This window comes from Quercus suber, unplaced genomic scaffold, assembly GCF_002906115.3.
Source record: "Quercus suber isolate HL8 unplaced genomic scaffold, Cork oak 2.0 scaffold_328, whole genome shotgun sequence".
NCBI lineage: Eukaryota > Viridiplantae > Streptophyta > Magnoliopsida > Fagales > Fagaceae > Quercus > Quercus suber.
Window position 1 is genome coordinate 548,360 of NW_027069781.1, and position 13,774 is coordinate 562,133.

General features: G+C 33.1%; 1 protein-coding gene across 1 annotated transcript; it reads left to right on the forward strand.

Moving 5' to 3' along the window:
- Positions 1-814: 814 nt before the first annotated feature.
- LOC112023405 (uncharacterized) lies at positions 815-7,950 on the forward strand. The gene is made up of 8 exons (XM_065783098.1): positions 815-826; positions 4,116-4,209; positions 4,343-4,459; positions 4,762-4,862; positions 6,738-6,812; positions 6,900-6,992; positions 7,164-7,503; positions 7,623-7,950. Exons 3-7 carry the CDS (start codon positions 4,345-4,347, stop codon positions 7,464-7,466), a joined length of 687 nt encoding a protein of 228 aa, XP_065639170.1. The 5' UTR covers positions 815-826; positions 4,116-4,209; positions 4,343-4,344; the 3' UTR covers positions 7,467-7,503; positions 7,623-7,950.
- The last annotated feature ends 5,824 nt before the right edge of the window (positions 7,951-13,774 follow it).

Below are 13,774 nucleotides of genomic sequence, written 5' to 3' on the forward strand. Positions count from 1 at the left end.
TTATTGTCGGTGTGTGGATTAAGGTTTAAGGATTAATTATTTAATTAAAAATAAATAAAAACTAGAAGTAGCAATAATATGCTATAAGTAAAAATAATTGTAAGCGGCAATAGGATTTTTTTCTTGAAGGGAAAAGTAGAGGCACTGTGTGAGTTTGAAATAATAATAAAAAAACCCATTAATGATGAAAATTGATGGGTCCAGTTGTGTCAATTTTTTTTTGACAATTCAATAGTAACAATGATGAGGGGGAGGGATTCGGGCCCTGGTTCTTCTTATAAAGGAGAGTAGGCAATGCCACTGAGATACAAGGCCCTTACTCAGTTGATTTAATCTTTAGAATTCGCTATAGGGTGAATGAGGTGTTATGCAAGTAAAATACAACTTTGCAGTGAAGTAAAGTACCTTCTTTTATTATGCTCCAACAATTGAGTAGAAAATGTTCTATGCCAATCTACTTTAGCTACTTTGCACTTTGGGGGTATTTATGTTTGTGAGTGATTTTGCATGCATGATCACGTGTCTGGAATTTGTGTTAGTTTTTACATTGAAAAAAATGATGTGGATTTTGAGTGATTAATATTGGGTAGATTGCATCCAGGTTGTAAGTGATTAATATTGGATTTTTGAATGAACTTTTATTTTCAAGATATGTTTACATCTTCTATGTGAATGTCATAGCCTTGTTTAATGCTGTAACTGATGTGTTTGGGTTATACACACTTGCACCCACATATATCTGTGTTTTGGGAGTTTCTTTTCTTAGGAAAACATAACACATAGACTCAAAAAGTTGAATGCAGTATGGACCATAAGCATTGATCAGGTTAATTTTTTTTTCAATGTTCCTTAATCGAGGGTAGAGACAAAAAAAAAGAAAAAAAAAAAAAAAAAGCAGACATAGTGCCTAAGAGATTATAAAGCCTTAAAACTGATTTTCCCATGAGATTCTGCTTATGATTTCCAAAAAATTTCTATATAATCCAATGACATGGACACTGATTCTGTTCGGAAGTATGTTTGGTCCTTGATGGTGTATTCCATTCAGTCTTATTACTTTGGTTCTTAGATATAACCTTGTTATCTGAAAAGCTTTACAATTAATTATTACATTTATTTTGAAGGGAACCCCCATTCCTCAAGCAAGCCTCATGTTATCAATACAACAGATTCCTTTTTCTGTAGAGACAATATCTCAATATTCAATTAATCAGATCCTTTCAAGCTGAGTGGGAGCTAGGATTTCCTTTATATTCGTTTAAAGATAGGAGTGACCTCTATTGATGGAAAGATGAGGGAGAGTCGCTTTAGATGGTTTGGTTATGTTTAGAGGAGAGTGATTAATGCACCGGTAAGAAAGAGTGAGTTGACTCAAGTTGAGGGAACGGAAAAAAGGTAAAGGAAGACCAAAAATAACATTAGTAGAAGTAGTAAAAAATGACTTGTCAATTAAGGAAGTAATAGAGGAGTGCGACTTAAGATAGAATGGAATGGAGGAAAAGAATACATATGGCCAACCCTAATTAATTTGTTGAGGATCCATAGCCGAACCCAAGATTTTTGGGATTGAGGCTTTGTTGTTGTTGATGTATTTGTTTTCTTCAAAGGTCATGCACTGCAAACCTACTTTACATTTATTTGAAAATTTGTATGTTTCTAAATCTTTTGAGACACCCTTCTTTTTTTNTTTCTTGAAGGGAAAAGTAGAGGCACTGTGTGAGTTTAAAATAATAATAAAAAACCCATTAATGATGAAAATTGATGGGTCCAGTTGTGTCAATTTTTTTTTGACAATTCAATAGTAACAATGATGAGGGGGAGGGATTCGGACCCTGGTTCTTCTTATAAAGGAGAGTAGGCAATGCCACTGAGATACAAGGCCCTTACTCAGTTGATTTAATCTTTAGAATTCGCTATAGGGTGAATGAGGTGTTATGCAAGTAAAATACAACTTTGCAGTGAAGTAAAGTACCTTCTTTTATTATGCTCCAACAATTGAGTAGAAAATGTTCTATGCCAATCTACTTTAGCTACTTTGCACTTTGGGGGTATTTATGTTTGTGAGTGATTTTGCATGCATGATCACGTGTCTGGAATTTGTGTTAGTTTTTACATTGAAAAAAATGATGTGGATTTTGAGTGATTAATATTGGGTAGATTGCATCCAGGTTGTAAGTGATTAATATTGGATTTTTGAATGAACTTTTATTTTCAAGATATGTTTACATCTTCTATGTGAATGTCATAGCCTTGTTTAATGCTGTAACTGATGTGTTTGGGTTATACACACTTGCATCCACATATATGTGTGTTTTGGGAGTTTCTTTTCTTAGGAAAACATAACACATAGACTCAAAAGAAAAAATTCACATAACAGTTGCAATCAGATGATCAAAAATTATTGATATTGCATCTCTATTCAAGCATCAGCATTGTCAACAAGTATAAATTCTACTCACTATATTCTAATGCTCTAGTTATGGCTGTAGATGAATATTTGATATAATTATTTTATTTGTCATGTGGTCTGCATTTCTCTACTTAATTTACTCTCTTTCTGTCTCTCACGTTACAGCAAATTAGCTCAGATCAAGAGGCTTTTTTAGCTTGGGTTTAAGGCTTTTTGAGTCTAGTTCGGTATTAATCTCAGTTTGCTTCAAGGAACAGCATTCAAATGGAGCCTGACAGGTATTTTACATATTTTGTTCCCGCTAGTAAATGTTTAAAAGAGTGATATTCAACTTTTCACTGTCAAATTGCAACCTGATTCTATGTTTATGTGCAAGTAATAATTTTGTGCTTTAAAAGATTATCTACTTCCTCAGTTGTCCTCTCCTCTCCACCCCTGCTGCAGTGGGGGTGGGGTGCTGTGTTAGGACTTAATATGCAGACTAAGTTCCTTTAGATCTAAATTAAGGCCTTCCATTTGTTGTTTGCTCATTAGTTTCTGATGTCATCCCACCCATTTTCTCCAATTTGCTGCCTCAGGCTAAACAAATATACTGTTAGATCTGATTTCTTGGAGAGACAGAATAGAGATGTGTTGTTCCAAGTTCTTCAGCACTTCAATGGTTGCTTGATTCTTACTCTGTCTCTATGTCATATACCTATGTTAAAACTCACATGAGGTTTTTGCTTCTAAGATTTAGGATTTGTGATGAAAATACTGCTTCTCAAGATTAATGATGAATTAATCAGGCATTTTATCGTAGACTGCTAGCTTTTAAGACATTTTTCCAGACATTTAATCTGGCCTAAGCAATTACAGGTATTGACTTAAAAAAGAAAAAAGAAAAAAAAAAAAAAGCAGACATAGTGCCTAAGAGATTATAAAGCCTTAAAACTGATTTTCCCATGAGATTCTGCTTATGATTTCCAAAAAATTTCTATATAATCCAATGACATGGACACTGATTCTGTTCGGAAGTAATCAATAATGTTTGGTCCTTGATGGTGTATTCCATTCAGTCTTATTACTTTGGTTCTTAGATATAACCTTGTTATCTGAAAAGCTTTACAATTAATTATTACATTTATTTTGAAGGGAACCCCCATTCCTCAAGCAAGCCTCATGTTATCAATACAACAGATTCCTTTTTCTGTAGAGACAATATCTCAATATTCAATTAATCAGATCCTTTCAAGCTGAGTGGGAGCTAGGATTTCCTTTATATTCGTTTAAAGATAGGAGTGACCTCTATTGATGGAAAGATGAGGGAGAGTCGCTTTAGATGGTTTGGTTATGTTTAGAGGAGAGTGATTAATGCACCGGTAAGAAAGAGTGAGTTGACTCAAGTTGAGGGAACGGAAAAAAGGTAAAGGAAGACCAAAAATAACATTAGTAGAAGTAGTAAAAAATGACTTGTCAATTAAGGAAGTAATAGAGGAGTGCGACTTAAGATAGAATGGAATGGAGGAAAAGAATACATATGGCCAACCCTAATTAATTTGTTGAGGATCCATAGCCGAACCCAAGATTTTTGGGATTGAGGCTTTGTTGTTGTTGATGTATTTGTTTTCTTCAAAGGTCATGCACTGCAAACCTACTTTACATTTATTTGAAAATTTGTATGTTTCTAAATCTTTTGAGACACCCTTCTTTTTTTTCTTTTCAGGAGAAAAATTGCAGAAAGGGAAGGTTCTGTCCTTCTAAACTAAAAGGGAAACGTGTTATTGAACTTGGGGCAGGTTGTGGAGTAGCTGGCTTTGGTGAGTATCTATTTCTGATTTCTTATATAGAATTAAACTATTCAGTGTTTGTACACTTTTTTTTCCCTGCTTGAAGAGGGTCTAGCTTTTTGATGTAGGTCCTACTTAGTCTGATCTGGATTGCTCTTTTCAGGCATGGCTCTGCTGGGATGTGATGTAGTGGCAACAGACCAAGTTGAAGTTTTGCCATTGCTTATGAGAAATATTGAACGTAATACTTCAAGAATTTTACAGATGAATCCTGGTTCTGGTGTGCTCTTCAACCTTGAAACAATTTTCATTGCCTTATGCATATTACAGTTTCAGTATATGTCTTTTTCCCCCCTCCTTTTTACCCATTGCTCCATGGTAGTGCCAAATTCTATGTAAAACTGTCATGTTGAGTTTGACTATATTTTGTATTTCGAATGGATCAGTGATAGGACTATAGGAGTGATAACTCTAACTACTCTAGTTATAGAATTGTTTGGCAAATTAGGGTCATTATTTTTTTAGAGAGTTTTGAGTAGCAGTATGACTTGTATCTTACCTGAATCTTTATGTTTTTTGTAGATTCATTTGGTTCAATTCAGGTTGCAGAGTTAGACTGGGGAAATGATGATCATGTTAGGGCTGTTGATCCACCGTTTGACTACATCATTGGCACTGATGTTGTAAGTTTATGAAATGTTAAACATTTTTTTTTTTTTTTGCACTGATAAAAGAAAAAAAGGAACTGAGTTATCTCCATTACAGGCTGTTCCTAGATTAAGAAACAAATAATTTGTTAATTATGTTTCTTATGTATCAGATGTTGTTGTCATTCACACATATAAATGGAATTTGGGATTTCTCATAATCAAACTTGGTTTTGCAAATTCTGTTTGCTGCCTATGTGCTTATGATTATGAAATCCCTTGTGATTTTCTGAGAGGAATGAAGTGCATGCTTTCTCCTTTACTTAAAAGTTCATTACCAAGTCTTGGTCCTACCAAAGTAAGGTTTTGAGGGTGGAGATCTGAATACATTTTAATCCTTGAACCCTTTTACATAAACTGACAGCTCCCTAGCCCAGAATTAGACCCATGTGCTTGTGTTTGACAGTCGTAGACTTTTTGAGCTTTGCATCAAAAAAATTGCCTCTTTTACTTAAAAAACAGAAATTGTTGCAAAACCTTTACGGTGGCACCGTGTTCTCTTTTGTATAACACTGATGCAATGATACTCTAATTTTTGGGGAAATATGCTTAATGTTAGGTGAGACATCACTGATAAATGACGATCGTGTTTGATGCTTCTCGGATATAATCTTTTCTTGATTTAGATTAATTTTTTCTGGTGCATGTTCATTCCCTGAGAATGGAGGTCTCTAGTTTTGGGAATGGGGACCTAAAAATATTCAACTCTTGGTTTGGAACTTTGGTGTGTTTTGAGTATATTAAGTCATAAATTCAAGGTGCAAAAAGTGACACGTGAAGGACATGTTGGGGTTTATTTTGGGCAGAAGGGATATAGTAGATATTAGTTACAGTTGGGAGCGACTCATTTTAATGGCTTGTGATTTCAAGGGTGATTTCTCACAAGAAAAATAGAGGGCTCACAAGGTTATTAAACTGGTCAGTAGGAGTAATTCTTATGTACTTAGATCTAGGTAAGGTTTAACTACACGAGGTATAGAAATGTTTCTAAGAGAGGATTATATAAACATTTGACCAAACCCTCTTGTTTTATACTTACATGAGTTGTGAACATATATTCTCAGTCACAAGACACATTAAGAGTTCACAAGTTTATCCAACTGGTCAGTGGTTGTAATTCTTAAGTATTTCGATTTAGGTAAGGTTGGACTACACATGAAGTATAAACAGTTTTCGAAAAGAGGATTATTCATACATTTGATAAAAACCCTCTTGTTCTACACTTCCCTGAGTTGTGAATGCATTCATTAAGATATTTCAAGCATAGACAGTAGACCATGCTGCAGTTTAAAATTTTCCCTACATTTGGGTTATTGTAGTGCTTACCAATAAGTTATTGTATTGAATTTGCAATTTTGGTAGCTTTGGTTTATTCAAACTTTAATGTTGCCTACCCAACTAAATTGTTTAACAACAAAACAACAACAATAGCCAAGCCTTAGTCCCAAATTTTTGGAATCGAATATGGATACTCTACAAATTAAATAGGGCTGGCTACATGCATTCCAATGTTGCACTTGCTTGTAGGGAGCACCCCAACGTGTATCTGTAGTGGATTTATTCATAATAGAGTGACTAAATTTTATGTTGTTGACCTACTGCAAACCTCCATTTTCTTCGCCGGTGGCTATGAACTAAATATATGTTACTAAGCACAGATGCATGTGGAATTACCCCACTAAATGGTTTTGCAAATTTAAATTTTACTTGGTAAGTGACAGACACATAAAGTTTCCAACCTTCTAAAGAAATTTAAATATTGAAAATCTTGCTAATTAATTGATTTGCTGCTACTTCAGCATTTCTGTGATGAATGTGATCTAGTAAATTTCTAATTTCTTTGGATTTAAGGTTTATGCAGAGCGTCTATTGGAACCACTATTGCAAACAATAACTGCATTATCAGGACCTAAAACTACAATTTTGGTATGGTATTGGATAGTTCTTGTTTTAATATTTTCTTCAAGAACCTTTTCATTGAAACACTTATTTATTTCTGATTATTTCGTGAAGTTGGGGTATGAGATCCGTTCTACAAATGTCCATGAGCAAATGCTTCAGATGTGGAGAAGAAACTTTGATGTTAAAATTGTTCCACAATCGAAGGTATGCATAGTGTTTTATGCAAATTCTCTACTCTAAGTACTTTGGTCCTCTTTTTTATTAGTGTATACCTTTTAAATGTAATTTAAAGTTCAGAGCCATATTCTGCAAGAAGAAAAACTACCACTTCACTCACTAACTCTTTGGAGTCTACTAACCACTCATTCTATGCAGATGCACCCCACGTTCCAGCATCCAAGTATTCAACTGTTCATTATGGGATCAAAACCTCCAGAGAGGAATACAGAAAACACAGATCAGGGGAGTGGTCAAGAAAGTGACAAGGTTGAAACAAGTATGGAGGAGAATGATGGGAGAAGCAGTGAGGAGGAAAAAGTGACCGATTCTGTTGGTGATTTAGTGGAGGAAGGGTGCGAGCTAGTGAAAAAACTCCCAAATGAGAAACTAAATGATTTTGAAACTAGAAGATATGGCTCAATGGCTGCTCGACTTCTGCGAGATGTCAATATAGCTTAAATTCATGGGGCATGCCTTTTGTGAAGTCAACCAAAGGGTACTTTGCCTCCTTTTTTTTTTTTTCTTCCCCAAAATATTTTTCATATAATTCAATTAAATTAATTAATTAATTAATATATATATATATATTTTGGGTTTTGTAAATTGTGGGTGTAGATGGATCCAAAGTTCTGAAGAAATCAGAGGTATGCGAGGATGCACAACGAAAGTCTTGCATCTGCTGCTGAGGAAAAGTGGAGGGATGGACAGACAGAAAGACAATCATAAATGAACTTGTTTTTTTGTTTTAAGATCTATGGTTTACTTTTCGTTTTAGATAGGGATTTGATAGTACTTTTTTTTTTGGGGGGGGGGGGGGGGGGGATGGTGATTTTCATTTCCTAACTAGGGCAGTACTTCTCACACCTTGTTACTGATGTTTGTTTAAGGATGCTTTAAGTTTAAAGGTATTAATTAAGCATTTGTTTGGAGCCTATGGTCTTTATTTGTGCTTTTTTTTGGAATTGATTATTGTGGTTGAAAATATAATGGAAATTAATATTTTCTGATTTAAGAAATAAATGGGAATTACACGAGGGCTTGTATTCTGTTTTATACGTTGGTTAAGATTGTTTGCTAAGGATTTGACTTCTGGAATCTCGAGGGTTTACGTTACATTAGATTATTGGATAGTGGATAATTTTAGTGATGATGAGTGATGTATATTTATAATTTACTGGGCATGTTAAGAGACAAAGTTGTTGTTGGAAGATTATTGGATAGTGGATGATTTTAGGGGTGATGAGTGATGTATATTAATAATTTACTGGGCATGTTAAGAGACAAAGTTGTTATTGAGATGACCCTCAATAATTAGAGGTTTTACTAATTTAGCTAATTAGAATCCACTTATATAACTATATATAAAAGGAAAAAAAAAAGATATTCATGTCTAAATTTGATTTTACAATAGGATTTTTTTTTTTTTTTTTGAGAGAGTTTCAACCTATGGCGTCTAATTAGTTCTTGATGTAGGCGGGGATTGAACTCCAGATCTCTTATACAACCATCAGAAACTTTTACTAATTGAGCTAATTGAAACTCACACGATAGGACATTACTTGCTTGTGATTGATTGCGAATGATCCTCAATCTTAATGAGTAGAGGGAATATTTGGATTATTCACACACAAAATTTTAGCATAGATCCCATGATATCTTTAACTTCTAAAAAATCTTGCTTTTATAATTTATCTAAGAACTATTTTGTCAAAAAAAATTTACACTTCATATAATATGCCTAAATTATTTTCCAAATTTTCAAATCCATTAAAACTAATTCATATATTTTTTTTTAAATAAATAAATAAAACATGTTAAAATAAGGGTAATTATATTAGATTAGGTTGAGTCAGATGAATTGAAAAAAAAAAATATATCAATTTGAACTTGACCCAATTCTAGACTAAAATAAAATTTCAACCCAAACCAAACCAAACCAAACACCAATCCACAAAAACTTAGAGACATAAGCTTTGATTGGATTTGCTATGTTAGTGAGTTGGAAGCACATCCCTAGTGAACGTTGCAAGGATGTGATCTTAAATTCCTTTTTAAATAAAAGGACTAAGTAACTTGGAGTAGAAAATACAATGCTAATCTATGAGGCCAAGCAAAGTGAAAAGGTAGACGAGTTTTGTATTCGAATTACCAATAAAAATAACACAAAATATATTATAACATCATAGTTGGAATTTAATAATTGTAAATGTCGTCAAGAAGAAGTTTTGTGATTTATTACATTACAACATAGGCTTAGTTCTTAGCGATCCAACATTCTCAGCCTTATATGGGGGGCAATGGGGGGAGTGCCTGGAGATGTTCCATGGCTAGGCCCAGATGGAGGAACAGGAACACCTCTAGGCAACATCCCAAAATTAATACTCTCAAATTTAGGACCTAAGTTTACACTCTCAGACCTTAGAATGGGGTGAAATATTGGGGGAAATGGGGGTGTTGAAGGTGATGGAGGAGAACTCTGAGACATTTTGCGGCCAAGTCTAGATGTAAGAGTCGGGGGCAATGGGGGAGTACCCGGGGATGTTCCACGGCTAGGCCCAGATGGAGGAACAGGAACACCTCTAGGCAACATCCCAAAATTAATACTCTCAAATTTAGGACCTAAGTTTACACTCTCAGCCCTTAGATTGGGGTGAAATATTGGGGGAAATGGGGGTGTTGAAGGTGATGGAGGAGAACTTTGAGACATTCTGCTGCTAAGTCTAGATGTAAGAATCAGGCCTTTATTTTCATTCTCAACAAGCACCAAGTTGGAAGAAGTCTTTGTTAAAAGCCTTTTGGCTTCTGTAGGAAATGCAAAAGTTAGGACAAGTAGAGCAAATGCCACCAAGAACAACGTATTTTGATTGGCTATCACCATCTTGACAAGCTTTTGAGTTTTAATAGAACACAAGCCTGATCCAGACCTCATATATATATATATATATATGTGTGTGTGTGTGTGACGAGACCATGAAATATCTATAAATAGACAATCATAATAAATATAAATACCTATTAATAACCATAATAATTATCATATTATATTTAAAGTTTCATATAAAAATCTTATCAAAAGAAATTTATATTAAGAATTATCAAATTTCATGTTTATTTTTCCACATAAGCTTTTAAGGTTTCAAATTTTTACACATCAATATTTTAATATATATTTTAATTTGTAATTAGGTTTTAATTCTATTCTATACTTAAACTCTTAATTAGAATCCTACCACATCATATTTTCTTTAATTAGTAGAATAGATAGTTTTATACACAATCATAATCATTATAATTATTGGTTCTCAAAAAAAAAAAATCATTATAAATATCTATTAATACTAACCAAAATTACATATTATTAAATAATATAATGATAAATGCCTAGTAATTATTATGATAAATATTTATTGATAATAATTATCATAATAAATGTATATTAAAGGATAATCATTTATTTTTATAAGAATCCTGCATTACTATTTTGTAATTGGGTTATTCTATACTTAAACTCTTAATTAGAATCCTGCCACATCATATTTTCTTTAATTAGTAGAGTAGATAGTTTTATATACAATCATAATCATTATAAATATTGGTTCCCAAGAAAAACAAAATCATTATAACTATCTATTAATATTTACCAAAATTACATATTATTAAATAATATAATGATAAATGCCTAGTAATTATTATGATAAATATTTATTAATAATAATTATCATAATAAATGTATATTAAAGGATAATCATTTATTTTTATAAGAAAATTAAAATAAATGTCTATTAATAATTATCATAATTATCAAATTTCATATATATATATATATATATAAACAATTGTGTTTAAAAACGTTAATGTTATTGAGCTTGGTGAGAAAGTGTAATTAAGTGTGTGTGTGTGTGTAAGTTAATTTTTTTTCAAAAAGAAAAAAAAATGTTAATGTTAAAACACCTTCTTTTTCCCCTAAAAATAGAAAACCCAACCCTTTTTCTTTGACGACCTTAAGAGCATTTATATTAGCTTGTAAAAATTTGGCTTTTATAAATTATTACGCTTCACATAATATGCATAAATTATTTTCTAAATTTTCAAATTCATTAAAACTAGTTCTCAAAATATCAAAATAAATCAAACTAAACACATGCATTAAAATAAGGGTAATAAAACAAAATTATATATGTTATATCGAGTTAGACCAGATTGGTTGAAAAAATATCAACCAGAGCTCAACCCAATTCAAGACCTAATATAAAATTCCAACTTAGCCCAAACTAACCCACAAAAACCCAACTAGAGGCATCGGCTTTATTTAGATTGATTGGTTTGGCCACTTTATTTAGATTGATTGGTTTGGCCATTTGAGTGGGTTAGATGCACAACCCTATAATGCCAACATTGCAAGGACGTGATCTCATGTTCCCATTTAAATTACACAACTAAGCAACATGGAGTAGAAAGTGCAATGCTAATCTATGAGGCAATGTAAACTTGAGGCCAAGCAAAGTGCAAAAGTGGACGAATTATGATTAAATTTTATGATCAACATGCACCAAGTTGGAAGAAGCCTTTGTTGAAAGCCTTCTGGCTTCTGTAGGAAAAAGCAAAAGTTAAAACAGGCACACCAAATGCCACCAAGAACAACATATTTTGACTGGCTATCACCATCTTGACAAGCTTTTTGAGTATTGGTGTACTACAAGTCTGATCAAGACCTCATATATATTTATACGTGATGAAACCATGAATCAAAGTACGTATGTACCCTTCAAAAAATTATCTTTTTAATTTCAACTAATCAAACATGTTTTTGATTTCAAAAATATAAGAAAATTGTTTTTTATTTATATTTCCAAAAATAAGTTTTTGAAAATGGAAAACAAAAACTACTACCAAACATAATCTTAGTTTTCCTTTATTATTTGTTTTTTTTTTTCATTTTCTCTTTGTTTTGTGTGTGTGTGTGTTTCTTGTTTATTTGTTTTATAGATTTTAAGTCATTTTGATTTGTGGAAAGTAACCTTATTGGGAGGGTAGGAGGTTTGAGATTTTACTACTGACGTGTAATGTATGCACCGTGTGCCTGCATAATATTTTGTCATATAATTTTTTAAGGTCATTACACATCAATATTTTTAAGGTCAGTTACGTCAGGTTAGTGGGTTGGATAGTGTCAAAGTTGCAGGTTGTGATATCAAATTATTTTCTAAATGAAAGTATAAAACATCAAAGCAGCTTGAACCAGAAAGTGCACTGCTAATCTATAAGGAGATATAAATTATAAATATGCCAAGAAAGACGAAAAGAACAAACATAAAACATATATTATAACATCATACACAATTGGAATGCAAATACCCAGAACAAGGTTTTACTTTTTATTACTTCATAGAATTAGTAGTAGATAGGTGGTTGGAGTTGCAGATCAGTTTGAAGCTGCAAGAGGCGATATTTAGGGAACAGCTATGGTGTAGGCCAGCACATAAAAGTCCTAGTTCTCGGCGATTTAACATTAATTCTCAGTCCCTAGTTGATCCTCTCAGACCTTGAAGGAGGTGGAGGAGGATCCGAAGTTCTGGGGCTAGGCCCAGATGTAGGAGTTTTATGAAGAATTTTGGGTATCATCCCAAAATTTACATTCTCAGGCCTATGTGGGGGTAATGGGGGAGTACCCGGAGACAATCCACGGCTAGGCCCAGAGGGAGGAACAATACCTCTGGGTAACATCCCAAAATTGATCCTCTCAGACCTTACATTCTCAGGCCTAGGCCTATGTGGGGGTGATGGAGGAGTACCCGGAGACAATCCACGGCTAGGCCCAGAGGGAGGAACAATAACACCTTTGGGTAACATCCCAAAATTGATCCCCTCTGCAGGAAAAGCTAGGAGTATGACAATTAGCATAGCAAATAAGGCCGGCCACCACTTCTTATTCTGACTAGCTAACTCCATCTTTTTGCACAGGAATTTTTGAGTGATGGATACAATAGCCTGATCCAGAGACTTTATAGATACTAGTAATTTGCACGGGTGTAAAGAAGAGCATGAACCTTACCAACCCTTCAGTTACCTTATCAGATAGATCATTATGCAATGCATGCATGATGCTTGCTTTCCTTTTTTGCTAGCCACTGGTTGAATGACAATCTTACATTTACTTCACCTAATGAAATACACGTAATCTTTCCTGGTGTGTTTGGAAATCATATATGATGCATGCTTTGCAAATGTCAAATGTTAAGGTCACATTCAAATGGAAGAGATCCCTTAACATCCGGCTTTGTAAATGCCACAACACGTACGTACCGATTACCTCTTTCTTTTTTCTTTTTTCTTTTTTCACTTTCTGCGTCATTTTTTTTGTTTTTGATTTTTTGTACCTTTGGCAGGTTTGATTTAATATTCCCTAATATAATGTTTTCAAACCCAAAAAAATTCATCTTTTAAAAATTATATATTTTTATTTCCAATTATAAATAATAATAAATCATATTATAGATTTCCCTCTTTTTTTCTCTTTTTGAGAATGGATTTCCCTCTTATTTTGTTTACCCATTTAAAACCTTGACCAAATCTCCTCATTTAATACCTAAACATCTTTTATACTTTCCATGTTTTATTTCCCATTCAAATTTGAATTAAATTTTAAAATGAAATCTCTTGGCATTAATGGCCTAACTTATTTGAGAAAAAAAATTCAATTACTTATTATTTCTTAGAAACTTTTCCAATTGAAATGTCAACTTAAAATTTAATTAAAAAAGTTAATT